The sequence below is a fragment of the Zalophus californianus genome, chromosome 9 (assembly GCF_009762305.2).
Source record: "Zalophus californianus isolate mZalCal1 chromosome 9, mZalCal1.pri.v2, whole genome shotgun sequence".
Lineage (NCBI taxonomy): Eukaryota > Metazoa > Chordata > Mammalia > Carnivora > Otariidae > Zalophus > Zalophus californianus.
This window is the reverse complement of record NC_045603.1, coordinates 115,907,104-115,931,866: the sequence shown is the minus strand read 5'-3', so window position 1 is coordinate 115,931,866 and position 24,763 is coordinate 115,907,104. Positions and strand designations below refer to the sequence as shown.

The 24,763-nt window shown below is 43.3% G+C and overlaps 1 protein-coding gene across 1 annotated transcript in view; it reads left to right on the top strand.

Annotated features, from left to right (window-relative positions):
• LOC113922550 (amyloid beta precursor protein binding family B member 1 interacting protein) overlaps positions 1-22,233 on the top strand; it is a 104,391-nt gene extending 82,158 nt beyond the window's left edge. Inside the window, 5 exon segments of the mRNA XM_027594571.2 lie at positions 10,899-10,997; positions 11,598-11,721; positions 18,064-18,167; positions 20,658-20,843; positions 20,845-22,233. Of these exon segments, the coding sequence (XP_027450372.1) occupies positions 10,899-10,997; positions 11,598-11,721; positions 18,064-18,167; positions 20,658-20,843; positions 20,845-21,168 (837 nt within the window). The 3' untranslated portion in view covers positions 21,169-22,233.
• Positions 22,234-24,763: the final 2,530 nt, after the last annotated feature.

The window sequence follows — 24,763 nt, the reverse complement described above, 5'->3', positions numbered from 1 at the left end:
AATATAGAAAATACAAAAAATAGAAAAAAAAACCTTTGTCTAAAAATACCATTACTGGGTCTTGAAACTTTTTTTTTAAGATTTTATTTATTTATTTGACAGAGAGAGATGCAGCAAGAGCAGGAACACAAGCAGGGGGAGTGGGAGAGGGAGAAGCAGGCTTCCCGCAGAGCAGGGAGCCCGATGCGGGGCTCGATCCCAGGACCCTGGGATTATGACCTGAGCCGAAGGCGGACGCTTAACGACTGAGCCACCGAGGCACCCCTGGGTCTTGAAATTTTTTAAGGTGTATATTATCAAAAGGCAATTATCGGGTGTTTGATAAGGTTTACATTAGCACCATATTTTGGAAGGTTGGGCAGAAGTAACTGTTTTCTGCCAAATTCTACTACGATAGAAAGCCAATAAAAATATAAACTAAACTGACTCCTAGAAATGGATTCAGAGAATTTATGTAGCTGTTCCGACCATACCGTTGCCTCAAACACCATAAATTCCTTTCCCTTCTCAGCCCCTCAATCACATCTCATACCAGAGAGTGCTGATTATCTAATTCCATAGGTATAGCACAAGGCTGTATGCAGAATTTCTCCTGAGAGTCAGGTTCCTCATTTTCCATCTGGGATGGAAGTCTGTGGAGCAGGTGTTAATAAGACCAGGTTCCTGGTAAGATTCTTTTGTAGGTCAGTCACCCACCCCCCACCACGGAAGAACCCCATCACCATGTTCCTAGAAATGTATGCTGCCACACTCCATGTGGGTGCCCATGTCACCTCTCCTGAGGAAGTGGTTCAAAGTCTATACTATAGGTTTATATCATTTTCATAAGTGGAGGACAACACTTAACATTTAACATGTATAGCAAACATATTCTTTGCCAAAGACCACGTCATTAGAAATGATCTCAGAGGTGCCCACACTAGTGTGATGTTGTCACGGATCTGTTACTCCAGGAGTTGGGTGTCTGTCTCCTAGACCCAAACGTTCCCAAAACTCTGATTGAGCACAGGCAGCCTGGACATTCATCCGTTCGTTCGTTCGTTTGTTCATTCATTCATTCATTCATTCATTTACTTACTCAATATTGATTGAATGCCAGCTATCTGCTAGGTACTGTCCCAGGTGCTAGGAATACAGAAGTGAACCAAACTTATAATAATCCCTGTTCTCATGGAGTTTATATTCAGTGTGAGAGAAATGGCAGTAAACAAAAAAAAGTGGTATCAGGTAATGCTAAGGCTCTGGATAAATATGAAGCAGGGTAGGGGACAGAGTATGCCAGGACCAGGGCCTCTTTAAATGGGTTGGTCAGGGAAAGGGTCTCTGAGGGAATGACATTTAATAAAAGATGTGAGTAAAGTGCGGGAGGAAGAATTACCCAGGGAAGAGCATTCCAGAAACAAGAACAGCAAGTGCAAAGGCCCTGAGGCAAGGGTCCATTTGGGTCAGAAGGAAGAGAGATGAGGAGAATGTCCTGCCTACTTCAGGTTCCCACATCTCCTTTTCTGTTCCTGGCATAGACGGGGTAGTGAGAATAATGACAAACACATAGCATCTATAAGGCAATGTTTTAAGCACTTTACATACATTAACACATTTAATCCTCTTACCAACCTTTTGAGGTAAGAGCCATAATTCTCCCTAAAATATAGATTTGGAAGCTGAGCACAGAGACTCCCCAACCAGTAAGTGGCTGAACCAGGATAAGAAACCAGGCGGTGGGGGCACCTGGGTTAAGCGTCCAACTCTTGATTTCAGCTCAGGTCTTGATCTCAGGGTCAAGAATTTAAGCCCTGCATTGGGCTCCACGCTGGGTGTGGAGCCTACTTAAAAAAAGAAAGAAAGCAACCAGGTGGTGGCTCAGAGGCCCCTCTCTGAGACTGCTGTTTGTTAGGTTGCAAAATCTCTGCCCAGCCCCACGCCTGCCACCAGCCGGCCTGAACCGTGTCTTCATTGTGTTCCTGTCTGACCCCATAGCCCTTGTTTGGAATTCTGAGACCCTGAGAAATTACCAGACTGGACGCCCTCATTTCTACACGTGCATTCTAACGCCCACATCTCTTAAGCAGGGAGAAGCTTTTGAGAGAGGTTCTGAAATGCTGGTCAGTATCTGGCTGACTCAGACTCATGGTAAAAATACAAGTTCCAAGGCCCCTGGAATGACTCAATGCTGACTCAAAATGCTTAAGGATGGGGCCCAGGAATTTTTGTTTTCCCTAAGCACAGCCAAGTTTTACACTCAGAGTATTAGAATGTGTCCTACCTCCAAACATCCACAGTTAGGGCTTAGTTGGTAACGGAATACACTTTAGAGCGGACAAATTGAATGACAGTGGTCAGGAGGGAGCAAAGGCCCCAAACCCAGGGCTGGGGCCCAGAGGCTCAGCAGGGATGTCTGGTGAGAGAAAGACAAGATCCCAGACCCGGAGGTTCCCAGGAGGAGGTTTAGACACAGCAAGCAGGACCGGAACTTGGTTTCTCATGCCGATTCACAAGTTTGGAAGTAGGTCCTGGAGTCATGATTTGAATGATCTGACCTGGGTTGCAGGTAACTCTGGGCTGCACCAAGAATGGCCATGCTGAGACCCAGGGTATTGGACTAGAACATCTAAAACCCGCATATCCAAAAAAAATAAAAATAAAAAAAATGTTTAACAAAACCCGCATATCCAAGGCCTAAGCCTTCAGGAGAGGGTTGGGGGCTTCTCTGAAGTGGGGTTTAGGGGTGGTACAGGGCTCCAAGATAGAGAAAAAAGCAGGCCTATAATAGATACAGAAATGGACAGGAGTCAGGAACAGTCCTCATGGAACATTTCCCTTTTCCTCAGAATGTGATCAGTTTTGTTCTCAAACCAATTTTATGAGCAGTCACCCTGCTCATTCTGCTCTTAAGCATGATTCTCAGTACCTTCCCAAAATACTGGGAATTGTTATTAATTTGCTGAGTAAAAGGGTCTGTCGCAGTTTGGAGAACTTAACTTGTTTATGAACATTTGGTCACTTATTTCCCTTTCTGTCCGCTATGGAAAAAAAAATCTTTTGACATTAAAATATTTCATTAGGGTGAACAGATGTACAGAATTCAAAGAATATGTCTATACATGACAAAAGGAATTCGGGATATGGAGAAACAGATCAAGAGATTGTATGATCCCATAGCCATTGCACTGATTGAGAAATCCAGTCCGCAAGTGTCTTATTCAGTGTGAGCTTACTGATTATGACAGTCCACCTTCCTGCTGTCAGGAGATGAGAGTGTGAGTCCTGGCCTGTCACCTGGCACATTATCGACACTCTCTACACCTTATTGCCCTCTCCTACAAAGTGGGGATGATTGTACCCAACCCTTCTTATGTGGCTTAAATAAGGTATGTTCAAAGCACCCTGAGTTCCATGTCTAGAACCATAGCACTCATTAATTGGTAGTCATGATTACAACACTTTATCATTAGTAATATTTCTGTTGACCAGTGGTTCTCAAATTGTACTGTGCCTGAGAATCACCAAGAGAGATGCTAAAACACAGGTTTCTGGGCCCCTAGAGTTTCTGATTCGGTGGGTCTGGGGTCGGGCCCGGGAATTAGCTCTTCCACGAAATTCCCAGGTGCTGCTGCTGCCGCCATTTGCCGGAACCTCACTCTGAGAAAGCAGAATAGACGTCACCTGTTCCTCAGTCCCTTGTGCACACTCACGGGAAAGATGCCAAAATCCAAGGAAAGGACTTGGTACTCGAGAATCATTTCTTTCCTTGTACTTTTTCTCTGATGCACACTCCCATTCTGAGCCTGTGATGAAGTTCCTCCTTTGTGAATTCTTTCTCACTCCACTCTGAGGCTAAATGCGATGGGTCAGTGGAAGTAAATACCTTCCAGGAGAAATGTTTTTATCGAGGTCTGTTCAGAGCCCGTGGAGTTATCATGGAAAGAGCATTGGAATTCTGCTCCATTAACTTATCTTCTCTCTACCCCTTACTCTGCCACATTTTCCTCACAGAAGTTTTCATAATCTGAAATTATATTATGCAACGTTTTATATTTTTATTGGCTTTCTACCGTAGTAGAATATAAACACCTCGAGGGCAGGGACTTTTTCTTTTGTGTTTACTATTATGTTCCAGAGCCTGAATCAGTATTAAATGCTTAATTCACATCTGTTGAATGAATGAATGAACAGATGTGCACATCAAGCTCCCTGCCCCACTGTGCTGTCATTATTATTAATTATTATCCCTCTGTCATTAATATTAATAGTAATATGCCCTCTCATGTTACAGGCTCTGCGTTGGGTCCTTTCATACATTATTTCACTTAATCTTTCAACAACCCTTCAAGGGAGGCATTTTCATCTCTACGTTGTAGATGTGGAAACAGAAACTCCCAGAGGTTCATGAACTTGGCCAAGGTCACCTCATGCTTATTGTTAAACGTGAAGTGTGTTCTCTTGAGAACAAACTCTCTTCACTCCTATCTTTTTTTTTTTTTTTTTTTTTTACAGTCTTGAGGTCTTTTATTTTCTTTACATTTATCATGCCATGAATTCATAGGGAATGGGTTCCCACAGTTCAGGCTCCTTTCCATTGGTTCTCACAAAGTGTGCTTCTCTGGGTAGGGCACGCTGGCGCTTCAGGTGAACCCAAGTACTTTTCTCTTTGGCTTCCTTCTTTTTCTGATCATTTTCCTTCACACACTTCAGGAAGCTATCTCAGCTCTTTGAGTGTTTAATATGCTCAATGCGTATGTTAATTCTCTTGGCAAGAATCTTGCCCTTAACTTGTTTGTTTACAACAATGCCAACAGCATGCTGAGTAACACTGTAGACTCTTCCAGTTTTGCCATGGTAACATTTGTGGGGCATTCCTTTTTGAACAGTGCCCATTCCCTTGATGTCCAAAATATCACCTTTCTTATAGATTCGCGTGTATGTGGCCAAAGGAACAACTCCATGTTTTCTAAAAGGCCTAGAGAACATATAGCGGGTACCTCTCCTCTTTCCCTTTGTGTTGGTCATTTTGGCGAATTACTGGAAGATGGCGGTTCCCTCTTCACTCCTATCTTGAATCTCTTAGAGCTAAGATTTAGGGTCAACATTCTCTTAGTACTGCACCTTCCTTTCCCTAGCCTACTCAAGAGCCACATCACATGTGCACAAGTGCACATCTGTTCGTTCATTCATTCAACAGATGTGGGGCTCATACAGTTGAGCTAAGTAGCTCACTTTTGGTTCTTGAGTCTGCTTTTTGCTGACCAGGTCAGCTCCTGCACTCACAGAAGATTTTAGCAGGTTTTCCCCCTGCTTTCTGCTCAACTCAGTCTCCTACCTCATCCCCTGACATCATCTATACTCTTCTCAAAGAGTCTCTCACCTATGAACCTCTCTAGTCAGCACACCTTGCCTTCTAATTGGAGAAGACAGAAAAGGGCAGGATTGAGTTGCCCTGGTTTACTTCCTGTTTACCTCTAAACTTAATCTAACACAGTCGTCATCCTTCCAACTTTGTGTCTCAGAGGAAAAGGCTCCTTCCTCCAAGGCCAGTCCCTCCAACATTAACCTTCCCTGGGACCGCACCATCCGTGACTCCCTTTTGCTTCAGCGTCTTCATCCTCTCTCCAGAGAATTCTTCTTTTGGGCTACAACACATTCAAATATTCCTTGGGCGGGTATTCCAAATCACTTCCCTCTGATCTTTCCCACACCTTTGGCTTCTGCCTTCCCTTTCGCTCAGACTTCCTGAGAGAGCAGTAGGTCCTCCTTGTCCTCAACTTTTATTCTGTCAGTAAAACTCATTCATTCCAAAATATTTCTCTCCAACCCACTGCTATCCAGGACCTTAGGACACACAGCAAACAAAACAAAGAACTTGGCTTTGTGGAGCTTGCACTCTGGCTGGCTTCTCCTCCTTCCTGTGCTGAAGCTCTTATTACAGTTTCTGGCGAACAGTCAGCCGTTTCAATCCTCAGGCTTCTGGTCCTCCTGGCCTCATTTGCATTGGTGATAACAGCCTCGCCCTCAACCCAGACCCCTCTCTCTCTCCACCTGCTCCTCCATTTCTGCGGGGTCCTCCTCCTCCCACACACACTGGAATGTTCTCCGGGGTTCAATATTCTGTTTTCACCAGCCTCCTGCTGTTTCGGAGGAATCGTATTCACAGCCACATCTCCAGCTGTTTTCTGCACACTGATAATTCCCAGTCTGTAGAGAACTGTCTCACCTTCTCGTCCCAGTTCTGTACCTGAGAAAACTGTGCCCAGGGGCACTTCAGCCATAACCCGTGTTTTCAGCTCTCTCTCCACCCTCACAAACTCTTCCTTTCTGCAGTCCCACTCAAGATGAGTGGGACCATCCCCAACTGTATTACTTTTGGGGGGCTGCCATATCAAAGTTCCACAAACCAGCTGGCTTAAAACAACAGAGATTTATGCTCTCACAATGCAGGAATCCAGAAGTTTAAAATCAAGTTGTCCGTAGGGTTGGTTCCTTCTGGAGGCCTCTGAGGGAAAATCTGCTCCATGCCTCTCTCCTGGCTTCTGTCCATTTCTAGCAATCCTTGGCATTCCTTGGCTTACAGCCGCCTAACGCCAATCTCCGCCTCTATATCACGTGCCCTCCACACTCTGCATGTCTGTGTTTCTTCTCTTCCCACAAGGACACCAGTCATATTGGATTAAGGCCCACCATAATCAAGCGTGACCTCATTTTAACTAGATTATGTCTACAAAGGTCCTGTTTACAAATAAGGTCCCATTCACAGGTACCAGGGGTTAGGACTACAACATATCCTTAGAAGGGACACAGTTACACCCATAATACACAACTACTTTTCCAAGCTACGGATAGAGAAACCATCCTAGAAATCCCTTCCCTTTCTTGTCCAATCCATCATCAACCTCTGATTTTCCATCAGAGAGGTCTCTCATCCAGCCCTCTCTGTCTGCCCTTCCCCCTCACTCCAGGCCCATCTTCCACATCACTGCCGGGGGTTGCCTGCATCCCTCTGCTCTTCTAAAATGTCTGATGCCTACAGGACAATGTCCAGATGCGAGCTTTACACCAGGCCCTGGACTCTGGCTCCAGCTCATTTTCTGCCTCTTCTTTCCATGGCTCCCAGGCCTTAGCCACACAGAATTTCTAGATGTGCCTCAGATGGGATCGAGTGATAGAATACACTTCTTCCAAAGAGCCCTTCTCATTCTCTGTTTTCAAGCTTTTACTATGAAATTCACCATATCATAGAATAATCATATATTTGTTGACATATGTCTCCCCAGCAACATCCCCAGCCACCACTTCCTAATTATGGTGTGAGCCTCTTACTCATCCTTATTAATGACAGGCATATTTCTTAGCATCCCGAGGTATTTGGTGAATGCACAGGTCCTTAGTTCTTAGCCATTCCTTCGGCTTTGGCTTAAACTTTCTCGACACAGTTTTCTCCTTTGTAACACAGAGTTACCTCAGTTTAGAGGATCTGTAAGATCCTTTTTAACAGTAATGTTCTGCAGTTGCCCTGACCCTTGTGTATTGTGCTGCATGAAAGACCTTCTCTCTTTCAGGAACAATCCAACCAATTGCACAAGAGTCTGGCCAGTGGTACTGAACCAGCATTTTTTTTTCCTTAAACCCCTTTGCAAATAATTTTTCAGTGAAAGGCCCAGTCAGGGAGGAAACCCCTTGGCAAGGTCCCAAACCATGACTGGAAAACAAGCACAGTGACTTACTGAACGACTGCCTGGGAGGCAGGAAGGAGCCTCGTACCCACTAGATAGCTCGTCTTAGAACCATAAAATCTGATGATTGCAAGCAACCTCCGAGGTCATCGGATGCTGACTCTCCCATGTACATTTGTAGTATGCATGTAGTGTAAGGAAGTCAGTGAGAATGAACCAAGGTCTGTACTTCTACCTCATGGGGGGCCATGTCAGAACCCAAGTTGAAGAGTTCTTGCCTCTGTTTTATCCTCAAAACCCATTATGTTCAATGGAATAACCACATTTTACTCTATTTGGATAAATAACATACTTAAGAAATTATTTATTGTGCTGTTTGAGTGGGTACCTCTACCCAGACAGCTGATTTGTGCACTTCATTGCAAGCACAACGTGACTTATAGTCTGCTCTTAGGAACCTGGCTCTCGCGAGGCATGAACGAAAAAACAAACGAAGAATATTTTAAGATAGCAAGCCCAAGGTAACAATGTTCACTTTAAAAATTTCTCAGAAAAAAAATAATAACTGCTTTCTAAGAAAAATTATGAGCATTAAGTTGCTGAAGAGACCCAAGTTTGCCCCTCTTGCATGACCGTCAACGAGAATGCTGCTGTAAGTCAGGGAGCTGTGTTTCAGGTACCGAAAGACAAGAACTTCGGTCTTACTTTGCGGATTCCATTGTTGGAGGGAGTGTTGCAGAAATCTGTGGAATGTTACATTCCATCCAGGAAATAAGTCACTTGTCATCCGTATGACCTTCCAGTTAATTAATGTTACAAATCCATTTTTGCTGCTGGGCCACATTATCTGAGTTGATAGAGAGTTTCCATTTTAAAGGCCCCCATAGAGGATGGTCACTGGGGTTACATTTATAATAAAGCTAAAATCTAACCTTCAGAATTAGTGAGGAAGCTTTGAATCCCTGTAACGGGGGGAAAAAAAATGCACAGCAGCCATTCAGGAGTGTATGCTGCCATCTGCTGGCCAGAATGGAAAACTACAACAACACCGGGGAGCCCCGTATTGTCACCCTCAGGAAAACTCCTAAGACCATTCTTCCAATGATACGGATGCAAATTCTCAGAGCGGAAGGACCTCAACAAAGAGAATGGTCCGTTCACAGAGAAAAGTATGAAGGTGGACTTTCCTCAACTGGGTCAAAAGGCTAAAAGGAAGAATTCTTTACAGTTTCCGAATTTTTTTCTGTGGTATCTTTAAAGTTTGGAATTTTGGCCTAATAGCTTAATATAAATACAGAAATTCTAGGTAGCAGGACAAGAGACCTCCAAGAGTCTAGTGGACCATGGTGTAAAATATATAGTAACTACTCTGGGCCTCAGTTTTCTCATCTGTAAAACCCAAACTTACTAACCTCTCATCAAGCTCTTCGAGTTTGCACGGGTCTTGTTATCCTTTCTGGGCAATGACAGCGATGCCACTGAGTTGTGGGAAAGATCAGCACGGAGACTAGTCTGGATGCTGCTTCTCAGATTCAAACTGACATTCAAAGGCACGTTGCCCTTGACTTAGATCAACTTTGAAAATAGCCATTTCCTTGATGGTCAGTGATGAAGCCAAAAGCAAAAGTGAAGGTCTGTGCGATACCCTAAGAGAGGAACTGACAGCTCCGCTCCTTTCCTGCCCCGGAAGACGGCTCCCGGCTCCCAAGACTCGTTTGGCGTTCCATTTCAGCACCGCTTTGTCCCCATGCTAGCAGGATTAGCAAGCTGCTCTGAGAGGTGGAGGCAGAAGAGTTGGTCTTACACAAACACCCACGTGCACACACAATGGTTATGGTTATAATTATTTTTCTATATAATGAAACTTGTTAAAAATGATAATGACCCGGGGCGCCCGGGTGGCTCAGCAGTTAAGCCTCTGACTCTTGGTTTCGGCTCAGGTCATGATCTTGGGAATCCTGGGGTGGAGCCCTGCCTGGGGCTCCGTGATCAGCGGAGAGTCTGCTTCTCTCTGCCTGTCGCCCTTCTGCCTCTGCCTCTGCCCCTCCCGCCACTTGCTCTTGGCGTGCTCTCCCTCTCTCTCTCAAATAAATAAAAAAATCTTTTGTAAAAAGTGACAACGACCCGTGAAAATTCACGTGGCACAAATCTTAGAATCTAGATTTGGTCGCCTGCCCCTCACCTTGTAGCCATAAGACTTCTGGCTGAACAGGAAAGCTTGCTCTTATTTATTTCCTTCAACAAGTATTTCCACCTCTGGACCAGAATATTGGTCATGCACCAGGCATGTGCTAAGCACTGGGGGTCTTCAGCAGTGAATGACAGACATGGTCCCCACCCTAATGGAGCACACAGTCTATCAGAGACAGCCACACACAACAGAAATTACAAGGGCAACGAGGATTAAAAAAGAGGGGCCCAGGGTGATCTGATGACCAGAGACCAGTGTCTCTCTCTCTCTCCTCTTCGTTCCTGCCGGTATCATTGCTCTCTCTGACCGTGAGCTCCTGGAAGGCCCGGATCCTAGTGCAGCGCCTCAAGCCATTGCCACTTCAGAATAGACAGAATATTCCCTCTCTGGGCCATCCCTCCAGAGGCCAAAGTGGCCAGTTTGGGTAGGAGAAGACAATTAGAATGGGTGAAATCCTGAATTCCTGGTAACAGAAATACCCCGGGGTCTGACTGGGAGTCACGGAGCATTAATTCTGTGACATAAAAATTACATCAGGTGAGGTCCCTTATCTGATAAATGGAGAGACAACTCGGATTTCTTGTGGGAAAGGAGACATGGTATATGCGAAGGCTTTCAAAAGCTAAAAAAGCAGAAGAGAAAATTATTATTGATAATACAGTAAGAAGTGCTTATGATAAATCATGTCACAGGTTTCTTAAATCCTTTCAAAATTTAGTCCATTTAAAAGTACCCCTATTCCTCATGAGGTCAAGCCCCGCATTGGGCTACGCGCTCATCGGGGAAACGGGGAGTCTGCTCGAGATTCTCTCTCCCTCTCCCTCTGCCCCTCATCTCTCTCTCTCAAAATAAATAAATAAAATCTTAAAAAATAATAAAATAAAAATAAAAAAATAAAAGGCACCCCTATTCCTAATCCTAAAATTGCTACCAGCAATTTTCCACCACCTCAGGAAATCACATACATTGTTAAGTTTTTAAAAAAAACTCGAAAGATGCTAATAAATAGTTTATAAATGATCTTTGAAATTACTTTCTTCTAGCATCCCCAAATTCAAAAGGAGTCCCAGTATATCAAATATCTCTGCTGTGACGACGCGAGAACCCTAAACCAGTGGGTCATGGGAATAAGGATTGCCAAGGTGAGAGAGCATGTGGACTCCCCCTGTCTGGAGTTGCATACCAGCGTCCTGACCTGGGTGCAGTCTCTGTGCTACTTGGAAATGGCTGACCCATCCTTAATGGGTCAGTGCTGCTGATGCCATCTTACTTTCTTGCCCACAGGGTTTTTTTAATAGGTAAGAGTGATGCAAACACAGACCCCCTCAACGACCTGAGAATCAAGGGTTTACTCTCCCATGAGACTTCTCAGATCTTTATTTAGTCGTGGAAAGCTTTGCATATGTAGTATTGAGAAACACAACACATAACCTGTGGTAGATTTACATGAAGACCTACGGTGATCAGAAGTGGGTGGCAAAAGCCCTCCTCTAACATCTGGGTAAAAGCATTAACTGACTCTGCTAATCTGGAAAATTACTTAACACATGAAAACAATCTATGGATTTTTTTATTGAAATACACTAAAAAAAACAACTCAGGAAAGAAGTAAAAAGAGTAGCTATAAAGTACTTTTTCCCCTCAATATATATATATATATATATATATATATATATTGCAGTTGGGTGCAGGATTTGGGATAAATGGATTTCTTTCTTGCTTCTTTTGTGTTCTCTCCCCAGTATGGAAAGACTCTCTATGATAACTATCAGCGGGCTATGGCGAGGGCCGGGCTCGCCTCCCGGTGGACAAACCTGGGCACTGTGAGCACGGGACCACCAGCGCCGCCCGCCCCACCTGCTACAGGTACTGTGCAAAGAAGAAACCCTGACATTTGCTCAAAGCTTAGAGCTCATGTTCAAACATAGCCAACACATTTTATAAATGTTGGCTCAAGATCTCCACCCCCACCTGTATCTGTTTCTTTATAAGTGATTCTTAGCAAAGCTTCAACCACTTTTCTCATGACATGCTTGTTGATGAGATGGTAACCACCGTTGTAGGGTGAGCTAGTAGAATACTGTGTCTCATCAGAGTAGAAAGGTGATATTTGTCCTAAGCTCCGTTAGCACCCAGCAGACAGCCCACGAAAAGGACGAGATCATTCCCCAGTGTTTTGCCTCATGGTATCATGGCCAGAGCCTTGTACCCAATCCTGGACATCACATTCTTTGGTAACATAACAGCTTCTTGTTTGTATTTTGAGGAGGACAGAATTTTGAGAGACGAAGTGTGTGCAAGGCATCATTTTACATAGACTATTTCTGGTTCTTACACCAACCCTTCAAAGTATAGATTATTACCCGCACTCCACAGTTGAAGAAATTCTGAAGCTGGGTTAAGTGAGCGTCTAGTGTCTTCTCTGTGGCTGAGCTGTAATTCAAACACCTTGTCTTTATGATAAATAATGGTTGAAAGAACTGGGACCATTTACAGCAGGAAAGTTCTGGTCATTGTCCTTCAGTGCTAGAGAATGGTCATATCAAAGGCCAGTATATGTATTCTTTGCTGCTCAAAGGGTAAAAGCAGCTTGAAAGTGTAGAAGGTGCAATACGTCAGATTTGACCCAACACCTAAAGATATTTTCACTGTATGTGTCCAGATTGGCTGCTCTGTGTAGAGTGAGTTTCTGGAAGTGTTTATGCTGAGTAAAACTGTTTTCTGCAGAGCACTTACCACGATTTGTAATTATTTTATGTATCCATGAACGTGTTTGGTGCCTGTTTTCTCCACTGGACTCTAAGTCTCCAAAGGACAAAAGACCATTTCACCAGGTTGCACATTGTGTTCCCAGGGTTTACAAGCCTGGCATATAGTAAATATTTATTGAGTTACTAAATAAAGGGTTGCTGGGGTTGGTTGGGAGTTGGGTTTCCTAATTCTATCAGTCTTCAGCTTGGGAGTGAAACACCACTTGGAGTTCTCAGCTGTCAAGTTTCCCCTTCCCAAGATGGGGTCACTCTTTGGGATGAGGCATCCTGAGACCATCTGGGGCATCTCTCCCAGGAGCACCAGCCTCTATTCCAGTAAAGGCTCCTGGGCTATTTCTGAGGCAGATCCTGTGGCCTCAGGTCTTACTCACTGAGGGTGAGCCCATAAGGCTCTAAGTCCTTTGAGTCGAGGGAACGCTAAGATGCCTTTGCTTTCCAGACAACCAAAGAATTTTTTCTTCTGAGCACTTTTCTCTGAAATTGGGATCAATGACTTTAGCAAATAGCTCTGTTTCTTACCAAGTAATGGTTCTAGTTATTTTTCACAAGCATTGGCATATCAGCCATTTCCCAGAATGAAGCAGCTAGTATATTGTATACTGACAGTCATCCTGTCACCCAAACAGGTTTCTTGGCCTGGTTCTGGCTGAGTGAGGCATCCGTCAGGAAGTTTGGGTTTTGTGGTCAGCAGCCAGGAAGAGCCATATCCAGTCAGGTGCTCGGGGGATCATCTTTGGCATCAGCTCTATTTGTTCAGATCATTCAGATCACAGACCGTCTCTGTGGTTCAATAAGAAATATATCTGAAACACTACATCAAAAACTAATGTAATGTATGGTGATTAACATAACATAATAAAATTAAATTGAAGAAATTAAAAAAATAAATATATCTGGTCTTTGGGCCTCAATTCCTGACAAAGCTGCAAGAGCCCAAGGAATTTCCTGAGCCATCGTGTCTTTGTTATGCTAATGAGGTGACTCCTGGTGGAACCCCTGGTAGCTTTAGGATGGGGGCTGCTCACCAAAAAGACCAAGCAAGTGATTCCACCACAGAGCTCTGGACATCACCCACAACTGGGCCCTTAATACTGCTTATTTATCTTACTCTGGTTCTCTAGACTAGCGGTTCTCAGCTGAGGGTGACCTTGCCCCCTAGGGAAGATTTGGCAACGTTTAGAAACAATTTTGGTAATCACACCTTGGGGGAAATGCTTATGATATCTAATGGGTAGAGGCTAAGGATGCCGCCTGTCCTAAAATGCATAGGACAGCCCCCCACACAACAAAAAATTTTCTAGTCCCAGATGCCAGTAATTTTGAGAAAACCTGTTCCTATCAATGTAATTCCTAGTTTTTCTCATTGTCTCAGATGTTCTTCACTCTCCTCAGACTTCCAATCCCCAAATCCTTCACTCTCAGCAGAGAAAACGGAACCATCAAATGGGAACTCCTTTGACTTCCCACCACCAAACCCAACAACTTCCCTGCATCTGTACCCGTCCTAGCCTGCGTCCATTATGTCACTTTCTAACAAGGGCCAGTCCTTCCATGCATGCTCTGGTCCCCTATTCCAACACCAGCAGATCTTCTGCAGTATCGCTCTGATGCCTACCACTGGAATTAGCTCAGACCCCACAGGCCAAGGGCAGCAGTCCCAGCAAGGCTGCCTTTCTCCCAATGCCAGCCACATTTCTGACCTACTGGCTACAATTTTAGGGGTTCCCATTACCCCTTCAGCTTCAATAGTTCACTAGAATGACTCACAGAACTCAGGAAAGTGCTATCCTTATTATTATAATGTTATTATAAAGGACCAGCCTTTATAATAAATAAAGATATAATAACAAATAAAGAGACACACACAGGGCAAGGTCTGGGAGGGTCCTGGCTGCAGAGCTTCTTTGTCCTCTCATCGACCATGATTGATTTCAGTGCCCTCCCCAGAAGTTGGGTTAGCTCAAAGCCCCCAACCCTCTAATCACCTGTTAGAGTTTCTGATAGCCAACCCGCATCCCAAGCCATCTTGTTAGCATAAACTCAGATGTGATGCTAGGGGTTCATTGAATAGCAAAGACATTCCAATCACTTTGGAAATACCAAGGGTTTTAGAAGTTCTGTGCCAGGAATTCAGGACAAAGATCAGACAGATGCTTTATTATACCTCTTCTGCTCTACTGGGTCTTTCTCATTAACACTGCTCCCTTCTTCAAGCAAGTAAGTTTTAAAACCCTCCTATGGGGCGCCTGGGTGGCTCAGATGGTTAAGCGTCTGCCTTCAGCTCAGGTCATGATCCCAGGGTCCTGGAATCGAGCCCCGCATCAGGCTCCCTCTGCCTCTCTCTCTCTGTCTCTCATGAATAAATAAACAAAATCTTTAAAAAAAAATAAAATGAAATAAAAATAAAACCCCCCATGACTCTACATCTCCCTCCAGCTACTGTCCCCCCAGCCCCCGCCACAACCAAACTAGGTGGCAAGGACTGCCAGTGATTTTCTAGCCTTACATTTTTCACACAGCTATAAATATTACTATAAGTAGAATGCCCCATCTCTGAAAAACAGAGCCCGATCTCTGGGAGGGCTCTGTTTTGTGCCCATTCCTATTGATCTCACTGTGCCCATGAGGTTGCTGCCCTCTGACTTGCCAGGTCAAGTGGGAGGATTGGCCTTTCACAAACCATGTGAGTTAAGAATGAGGGACATGGGGTTTGGACCGATTTTCAGAATGCACTTGAGTCCTGTAAAGCATCCGGGGCTCATATATGTTTAATCAACTTCCAACCCCTAATTCCTCTAAGAACTCCAAAAGAGACAGTGGGAAAGACTATATTGCTACTTGACAGCAAGGACTGTTAATACAGTGAACCCAGACAACCTAGATCCCAAGTCAGTGGCACCTACAGAATATATGGGTTATGTGGGTACCCATGGGTTGTCCCAGATGGGGCAGAGAGCCCATAGAAAAGACTGGATTTCCTGGTACATGGGAAGACAGCAGCTTGGAGCATTTGGGATATTATTATTATTCGTTTGTTCTCACAGACACATTAAAGACCAGGACATCCTAGTTAACATAAAAACACACACTGTGCTGGTGAGAAATCAGCCCAGGTATGTGTTTGGGCAAAAGAAGCAAAAAGAAAATACATTAGTGCCCTTTAAAGGAATTTCCCCCGACGGTCTTCAGGATTCCCCTTCAGTTTCTGTTCACTTTGTACAAAGGTGTTTGTATATAAAGAAAGGATTTGAATATGTATAAGAAAGTCTTAAGTATAAACATCCTAAGGCTTTAAGATGTTTAGACCTATTGCTTCCTGACCTCCAGAACAAAGCTATGGCTAATTAGAGACGTTTAATGAGCTTTAGAGCTAGAGAAATGCACATTTACGGGGCACATCACGGGCGTGCGGAGAGCACTGCTTGGGCGTGCGGAGGAGGGCAAGCGAAGGTCTGCTCAGAACAACGAGGTGGCTGTCCTTGCTGAATAGGAACATGGATTTTATAATGAAAAACTGGCAGTAGAGAACGTGGTTCTAGCCTGTTCTAATATTTCAACTGCATAAATGGACACAAATATCTTTTTTTATTCTGAAGTCATTTCAAACACGCAGAAGAGTTGCAGGAATAGTACAAAGAACCCTTTCCCCACATCACCAATATTGAGTATTCGTCATGCTTGCCTTATCATTTCTATCTCCCAACTCCCGCTTCTCCATATGTTATCCACAGACGTGTTTTTTCCAAACCACTTGAGAGTAGACGGACTATCTCATACCCCTTTCCCCTCCAGTCTTCCCTTTGTGGTTCCTAAAATCAAGGCTATTCTCTTACTAACCGTAGTACAATTATCAGATCTAGGGAATTTCGTATTAATATTATCTAAGCCACAGCCTATGTTCCGGTTTTGCCAGCCATCTCAGCAGTGCCTTCCATAGCAGCATGTTTTCCTGGCTCAGGCTCCACCCAGGATCGTGTATGGCATTTACTTACCATGTCTCCTTAGTTCCCCTTCATCTGGAACATTCCCCCAGCCTTTTTCAGTCAGGACATTAACAGCTTTTTAAGAATAAGGGCGATTTATTTTATAGAACACCCCTCAATTTGAATGTGTCTGATGTTTCCTTATGATTCATTTCAGATAGTGCATTTCTGGTGGGAATCCTGCGTGAGGGCTTCGTGTCCTTCTCAGGATATCACGATGGGAGGCATACGATGTCTGTTTGCCCCTCATTGGAAACGTTCCTTTTGACCACTTGGCTAATGTGTCGTCCGATTTCTCTCCTGTACAGATTTTTCATCTGGTATTTAGTAATTTGTAGAGAGATACTCTGAGGCCCTGTTAACATCCTATCCCATCAAACTCTCGCTTCTTCCCAATCTCAAGTTCTTAACAGCCTTCTTTGAGTTGTTATGTAGATGAATGGAAACTTTTGGAAAAATATTTGAAGAAGCAAGCAAACGGTAATTTCACAAGCATTTGACAGAATAGCTGGCACTGAGCGTAGCTAAAGCAATCTCTGAGTTCACTCAATGAGAAGACCTCTTATCATCATGGGCTGGGTGGCACTGGAGAAATGGCTTTCATGTGTGGAGAGATGGCCAGCCTTTCCAGGATGTTCTCTAAGGAACCAGAGAGATCCACAGACATCTGAAGAAATCTGTCAGATTCCCTCAAAACTGTGAAACCTCAGTTAGTCTCACTTTTGCGACAAAGGGTAAATTAAAAGGCAGGAAAATAAAATAAGGATTTATCAGAACTTTCTGGAAGCAAATCCATTCCAGGTTATCTCCGGAGTCTGCACATTTTGCTCAGTCCCCTCTGTCTACTATTGTTGTGCCCATAGTACATTTTGTTGAGAATAATGCTCAAAAGTTGTTCCTGTACACAGCATAGTATGAAACTAGAAACAGACATTTCAGAAAAATCTTCAACAACAGGAATTTTTTAAACAGTTTTTTCAAAGTTTATTCTCCAGTTATCAAAAGGCTTTTGAGCTCAGTCAGTTAAGTGTCAGACTTTTGATTTTGGCTCAGGTCATGATCTCAGGGTTGTTGAGATCCAGCCCCGTGTAGGGCTCCATGCTGGGTGTGGATCCTGCTTAAGATTCTCTCTCTGCCCCCATTCTCCCTCTCTAAAAATAAATAAATAAATAATTTTTTTTCTTTAAAGGTTTTTGAAAACAGAATATGCTATTCTCTAGGCCCCTAGTTAATTCAGGTGTTGTAGCCTATATAAAGCATTCACTTTCCTGAACCTTTGCTGAATCTCATGAAATACTGCCATAGAACCTCAGATTTTCTGTTAAGGTCTGTGTACCTGTGACTCCTTGTCTTTTGCTTTGGAAATATATAAACTACTTTATGTTTTTAGATGAACTTGCAAGAATGTTTCATATGCCTTACCCACTCTTCTTGTCTCCCCCCACCCCCCTCAGGACTTAAAACAGGCACCACCCAGGCCAATGGTCAGATTCCCCAGGCCGCACATTCTGTTAGCGCTGTTCTCGAAGAAGCCCAGAGGCATGCAGAAACAACTAAGGTAAGGCCAGAGAGTAAGTAACTGACATTCTCAGCCTGTCTCCAGTAAGCCCATATTCTAAACCATTAGCGGTGTCCGATAACTGCTCTCCTAAAAAGAGAAAATCTAGTTCCAACAACTAAGAAGTCACTATAATTTCATTTAGATAGTTGCCTTTTTGTTAATCTTAAAGTTATACCGGCTAGAATGGAAAGTTAAAGCCAACTGTTACCACATTGCTCCAGGAAAATGGAAGAATTTTTTTTTAATGCTGATGCTTGGTAAATATTTTTAATTTAGCTACATTGATTTTGGCTGAAGGGATTTTCTTGCTGAAGGGCAAGTGGTTTTAGCACTCTGAAAGTGGACCCTGAGTGTTAAGCCCTTGGGATTTTTACTTATCTTTTTCTGAATAAATAGAACAGTTAGTCAGAAGCCCTATATTAAATGCTAACTAAGCGCCAAAACCAGATAAGAAGACTACAAAAAGGGTTTTAGTAGAAAATGTGCATTTTATATTTTTCTGTTAATGATCAACATACATCCTCAGGGTGATGGAAAAGAAAACACATTTTAAAAGAATAGCCAAATTGATATAACATTCTCTATAACTTTTTTTCAGTAGAGATTAGCGAAGATTTATTTAATCTGAAAATTGTAGCTGAAAGTTGTAATCTAGTTACTAGTCTAATTGGTAACATCTCAACTGGCTATTCTGTTGAATATTTTTCACGTGTGATTCAAACAGCCTTGAATAATTGTACCTTCCATTATTTTTCATTTCATTCGCCCCCTCTCATTTTGTCCATCAGCCAGTGGTGGGAGCAATTAAATCTTGTATTTATTGAAATTGTTATAATTTCTGAAAACCGTTGTAGACCATTAAAAGTTGTGTTTCTCTAATATTCTTATGAGCTTCTCAAGTCCGACATCAGGCACTGCACCTTCAGCTCTTACTATTTCTATGGTTCCTGTAAAGCCAACTGAAGAGAAACACTTGAAAATGCTGAAAGCAACAAAAGGATCCCAGAATAGAAACCACTTTGCTTTGTGTGAACATCAATTCCCAAAATGCTTGTTGAGAATTGTTTTTAAGTGCATCACTAGTCAACTAGCTTATCATGACAAGCAAATAAACCAAATAAAATAGAAACTCAATCATAATGCACTTGGTAGAAAAAAAATAACTTCTAAATTTAATCGTCAGTGGTAAGAGGTGGTTTAAGCAAAAGAAAAAAAATGAAGGCCTGATAAACTGTAAATTGCAATAATAATTATCACAAAAACAGAGGGATTCAGCTAAGCTGCCTGAAATTCCTGGGAAGTTGCATTATATAAATGTTAAGTTACTATTATCACCTATTCCACTGTTGGCAGAAGGAGGACTGTGTCTCTTTAGCCTTTGGCCAAGTCTGATGTTCTGGTTTCCTCCAGCAGTAGCATGGGCAGCATGATTTTACTCCACAGAACCGAGCCACATATTTAGCTCACTTGGTGTCATCAAAACCTTGAGGCCTAGATAATAACAAAGCCTATGATGCTCATTTTATCCCTGATTAGCCAGCCGACTTTCACTCAGTTAAGAAACGGTAAATCTAAGACTGTGGACCAGGTGTGTGGATTCTCAGTCCACCCACCACCTCCCTTGAAGTTGTCATGCCAGAGGGAGAAAAGCCTGTAATTGGCTTCTCCCTGGTAGCCCACAGTCCTGGGAAAAGGCATCTTTGTTCTTCCCATGCCAGCAATCACTGATGCAAGAGAAAGCAGAACAGTTCTTTGCTAGGAGAGTTATTCTTTGTGCCCAGATTTGTACAAAGCTTACCGGTAGCCTAGAGAGAACTCTGTTTTATTTTTCCCTTCCATCTTCCTTGTACTAATCAAAGGAGGACATCTAAGCCAGGAGTTTTGGGGAAGGTTTGGGGAAGCTTCTTAATCACCTCTCGGTCACTGGAGGTGTGACACAGAAGCAAAATAATTTTATAGACGCCTGCTCCTGACAACTGAGCTTCACAACCAGCTCAACTCAGACCAAGAAAAATGTTATGGCTGCATATGCTGAGAACCGCCCCCCCCCGGGGGGGGGCGGTGAGGGGCTTGTCTTGGGAACCAAGGCATGAATGGGAATGCCAGGAGAGCCATTTTGCTTCCATTTTGAGTTTCCTTAAGCTGAGCTTAGGGTAGGTAAGGAGTGAAGTAACCCCATAACTAGCTCAGCTCTGTATCACTAAAGCTCTTTCGATGACTTGGTCGTTGGGAAGAGATACATCTATAATCTAAATATAATAAACACCTCGTGTTCCATTTACTGAAGAAGACATGGTAGATTAGCGTTAAATAATGTTATCGGTAATACTGTTAAGGGCCATTTGGAGTCATTCTCCTAACGCATAGAGGAGCTAGCTCGCGAACCACCTGTAGTCTCAGGGCCTGAGGAATGGAGGCTCCCCCGCCCCTCGGGAGGCAGACCTCACCTTTCAATGGAAATGTCACGCTGTGCTTGCTCTGTTGAAGGACAAGAAGCCAGCCCTTGGTAACCACGAGCCAGGAGCGCCCAGAGCGCACCAGCTTCCCAAGTCCAGCCTGCCACCGCCCCCTCCCTTGCGGCGGTCTTCAGACATCTGCGGCAGCCCGAAGACAGCCCCCAGGGCCAAGGGCCCGGGCGGCGGCTTCCCGGCCCCGCCCGACGACTCTCTGCCGCCCCCCCCCGCCACCGCCGCCCCTGGAGGACGACCAGCTCCCTCCGCCGCCCCCCGATTTTAACGACGCTCCCCCAGACTTCGTGCCTCCCCCACCGCCGTCGTTCGCAGGGGATGCGGGCTCTCCGTTGCCGCCCCCTCCCCCGCCCCCACCTGCACCTGCCCCCGAGGTCGCGAAGCCGCCCCCCGTTGGCGTCAAAAGACCTCCAGTCCCCCCAAAGAGGAAAGAGAACCCAGCACCGCCCGGCGGGGGAGGCAGCGGAGAGCAAGATTTCATGTCCGATCTAATGAAAGCTTTGCAAAAGAAAAGAGGCAACATATCCTAAGGGAAACGCATCAGTATCTTCTTGTGATGGGCATAATCACTTCTCACCTCAAGTGCATTTTTACTACTTTATTTCCGTGACATCTTGTTCATTTTCAATAAAATATTGACCCATTCAGACAAGAAATGATGTATAATGTCTCACCGTAGCTCAAATACATTCATAACCATTAACCTAACACAGAGGTTAGAGTCTCTGCTAAATGTACATACCTGTTTCCACTTCTGTGAATGCATCTTCCCTTCCAAGTTAAAAATCTAAACTGTTTTTTATGTTTGTTTATTTTATGTTCAAAAGCATCAAATTAATAAAAGTTAAATTTTTTGTCTTGGAGATGGTACTTCTAAAAATGTCAGTGTATATAAATCTATTGTGATATCGACGCCATGTTATAATATACTTGACCTTTTAAAATAGCTTTCAAAGTCCTGGGCCTTCTAAAGTGTTGTTGATCTTGGAGATATTTTCCATCTCCACCCCCATGACCTTCAGAATTTTCTGAAAAATCAAAAGAGAAAAAAGGAAAAAAACAGGAGAGGCAAAGTGAATTCAGTTTGAGACTCATGGCTTGATTGATGGGGGTCCTGGACATACAGTTTTGGTTTTGGTTTTCCAAAGGTCAAGTAACATAGTAATGAAGAAAAGACATATGTAGAGTTTGGGGATTCTCTGTTATTACACTGCTATAAGTACCCTATAAATTAAAATTTAGAGACAGGAAAAGGCAGTCGTTTATATTCTTTAACCTGAAATGTTTTCTCTCAGATAAATTTGATGCTCAATTTTAATAGCCAGTTTATCTTGAGTTCCTGTTATCCTATCTCACTTCTCTTTCAAACTAACTTCTGGGAATCCTTTTAGATTTTCTGAGCTTTATTTCCACGGTTCTGTTTTATTTTTCTTTTTAATTGCAAAACACCTCAAAATCTTTTTTTTTTTTTTGAAGTATAATTAACACACAATGTTACATTAGTTTCAGGGGTACAACGTAGTGATTCGAGAACTCTGTATGTAACTGCTATGCTTACCACAAGGTACAACATCATTGACTATATTCCTTATGCGGCGCCTTTTATTCCTGTGACTTATCCATTCCATAGCCAGAAGCCTGTGTCTCCCCCTCCCCTTCACCCATTGTGCCCATCCCCCCACCCACACCCCTCCTCTGGCAACCATCAGTTTGTTCTCTGTATTTAAGGGTCTGTCTCTGCTTTTTTTGTTTATTGATTTTTTTTAGATTTCACGTATGAGTGAAATCTTACGGGATTTATCTTTCTCTGACTTATTTCACGTGGCATAATATCCTCTAGGTCTATTCATGTTGCTGCAAATGGCAAGATTTTATTCTTTTTTATGGCTAATACTCCTTTGTGTATATATAGCACCTCTTCTTTATCCATTCATCTATCGGTGGCCACTTAGTTTACTTCCGTATCTTGGCTATTGTAAATAATGCCGCAATAAACGTAGGGGTGCACCTATCTTTTAGAATTAGTATCTTCGTTTTCTTTGGATAAGTAACCAGTAGAGGTATCACTGCATCATACGGTGTTTCTGTTTTAGTTTGAGGAACCCCCATCCTGTTTTCCACAGTGGCTGCACCAGTTTCCCTTCCTACCAACAGTGCACAAGGGCTCCTTTTTCTCCACATCTCAAAATCTTCTTAAAACAGGTAGAAAATAAATAATAACTCCTATGTTACTTTCTACTTAAGGAACATGATTAATTTTTTTTTCAAATTAAACAGGTTTATTGGAAATATGCATTATAATCTTCAGGGAAGATTACATGCAGCATTTTACAAATGTATTTGACAGCGAAGCTTTCTGCAAATAAACACATTAACACCATCTAAGTGAAGATGATTAATCTTATGTTTTAATATTTGGGGGGAAGTAAGCTCTAAATTGACATTTAAAACAAAAAAGCAAATTCAGATGTTAAAGCCAAAATATTTAGTAATTAAAACTAATGAAGTGCTCTACACTTTTCCTAAGCATGTTCCTAAAATAGGATAGAAGATAAATGCTTTACATTAAATGTCTCCTCATGCACAGTAACCCTTTCCTGTTTGTTTTTGTTTTATGATGATCTTTGATGTCAGATGCAGTAAAAACACGACTTTTCTGAGACCTAGGGAAAGCCTGATCATTATGCAGATCTCTGGGACAATACAAGAAAGGTGTTAATGGCTGAATTTTCTTAGGAACTGATTTGGAGATGGAGAGCTCACAGAGGAAATGTAGAACAGAATGTCTGTGGCCACACAGAATTGTCCAGGTTGCTTCAACCTGACGTAGGTTAATGAACCAAGCCTGTGAGGTTCAGGACAAAAAGTTGTTCATTAGAATTACCTGGATCTTACTTGCCTTGTTCAAAATGACCACCTAGTTTGCAGATGAGGAAATGCATTAGTACTTGAGAAGAATAATTTAGAATTGAGTGCCTCTGCCATCAAAAAAATAATAACCCTTTCCTGACTGGATTTCAGAGTATAAAAACCTTGACGGCACTTCCCAGCCATGTCTAGAGCAGGAAGCAAACGCGTTCTCCATCCCACAGCCACAGAATCGCCAAGATGAAGGGACCCTGGAAACGACCCACTACATTAATTAGGATCATGACTCTACGTGACAAAGACCCTGGAGCAATCTTAAGCTAAGAGTAGGACTTAATTACACAGTTCCGAGGAGCAGAATGCCAGTACCCGAGGCTACACGTACCCCTAGACTCCTGCGCAGCACCTAGAACTGGTGCCTGGGAAGTCATAGTTTTCCCCTCTCGTCTCTGCTCCTGTCCATATGCTTGCCTCTTTGTCCCTCTCTTTGCAAACATCGTTATTCTCTTCGTGTTGGCACTCCGCCTTTCGGTTCCTATGGTGGAAGACAGTCTCACTTTCCAACTGCTAAATTTCTCTTTGCATCTGTTTAGAGGCCAGGATGGACTGGCAGTCTACCTTTTAGCCCCACCTGGGAGAATTCTCTAAAAGAGAACCTCATTGGCCTGAGTGAATAAAGGGTCATTGCTCAGCCAAATCACTGGTAGCCAGAACATAACACGGGAGGTACTGGGACCTATCACTGAATCAAGAAGGCTCAGAGAGGAGAATGAAGGCACTGAAGAGGGCAGAGGGAGAGAGCTGTGGTTGTTACGGGCTTCACAGAAGACCCCAAAATTGTCACTTCAAACATATTCCTAACCTAACAGAGAGAAGTCGGGCCTGAGAGTGTGCTTAGCCGAGATCTCACAGAGCTGGGTTACAGTCCCAGTTTCGGAACTCCCATCCATACCATACCTTTCCTCTACAAGGGAAAAAATATATAAAAATTCAAACATTAAAATGTTTGTTTTAACATTTGATAATATGAATTCTAGGAAAGCTCCTGAAGAGAATTAACTGATTTTGTGGTCAAAGTGTTGATAGTTTTAGTGAACCAAAGGGTTGACTACATTGTGTGTCTCTATTCTTTGTTTGCCTGTGTGGTGGGCCCACTTTGATCTCTGTTATACGAGTATCCAAGAAAGGTCTTTTCAGTCAGGAATCTTAGAAATTGGGGCTGCTTTTGCCTCATCTTGGGGCAGAAGTTTGCTTTCA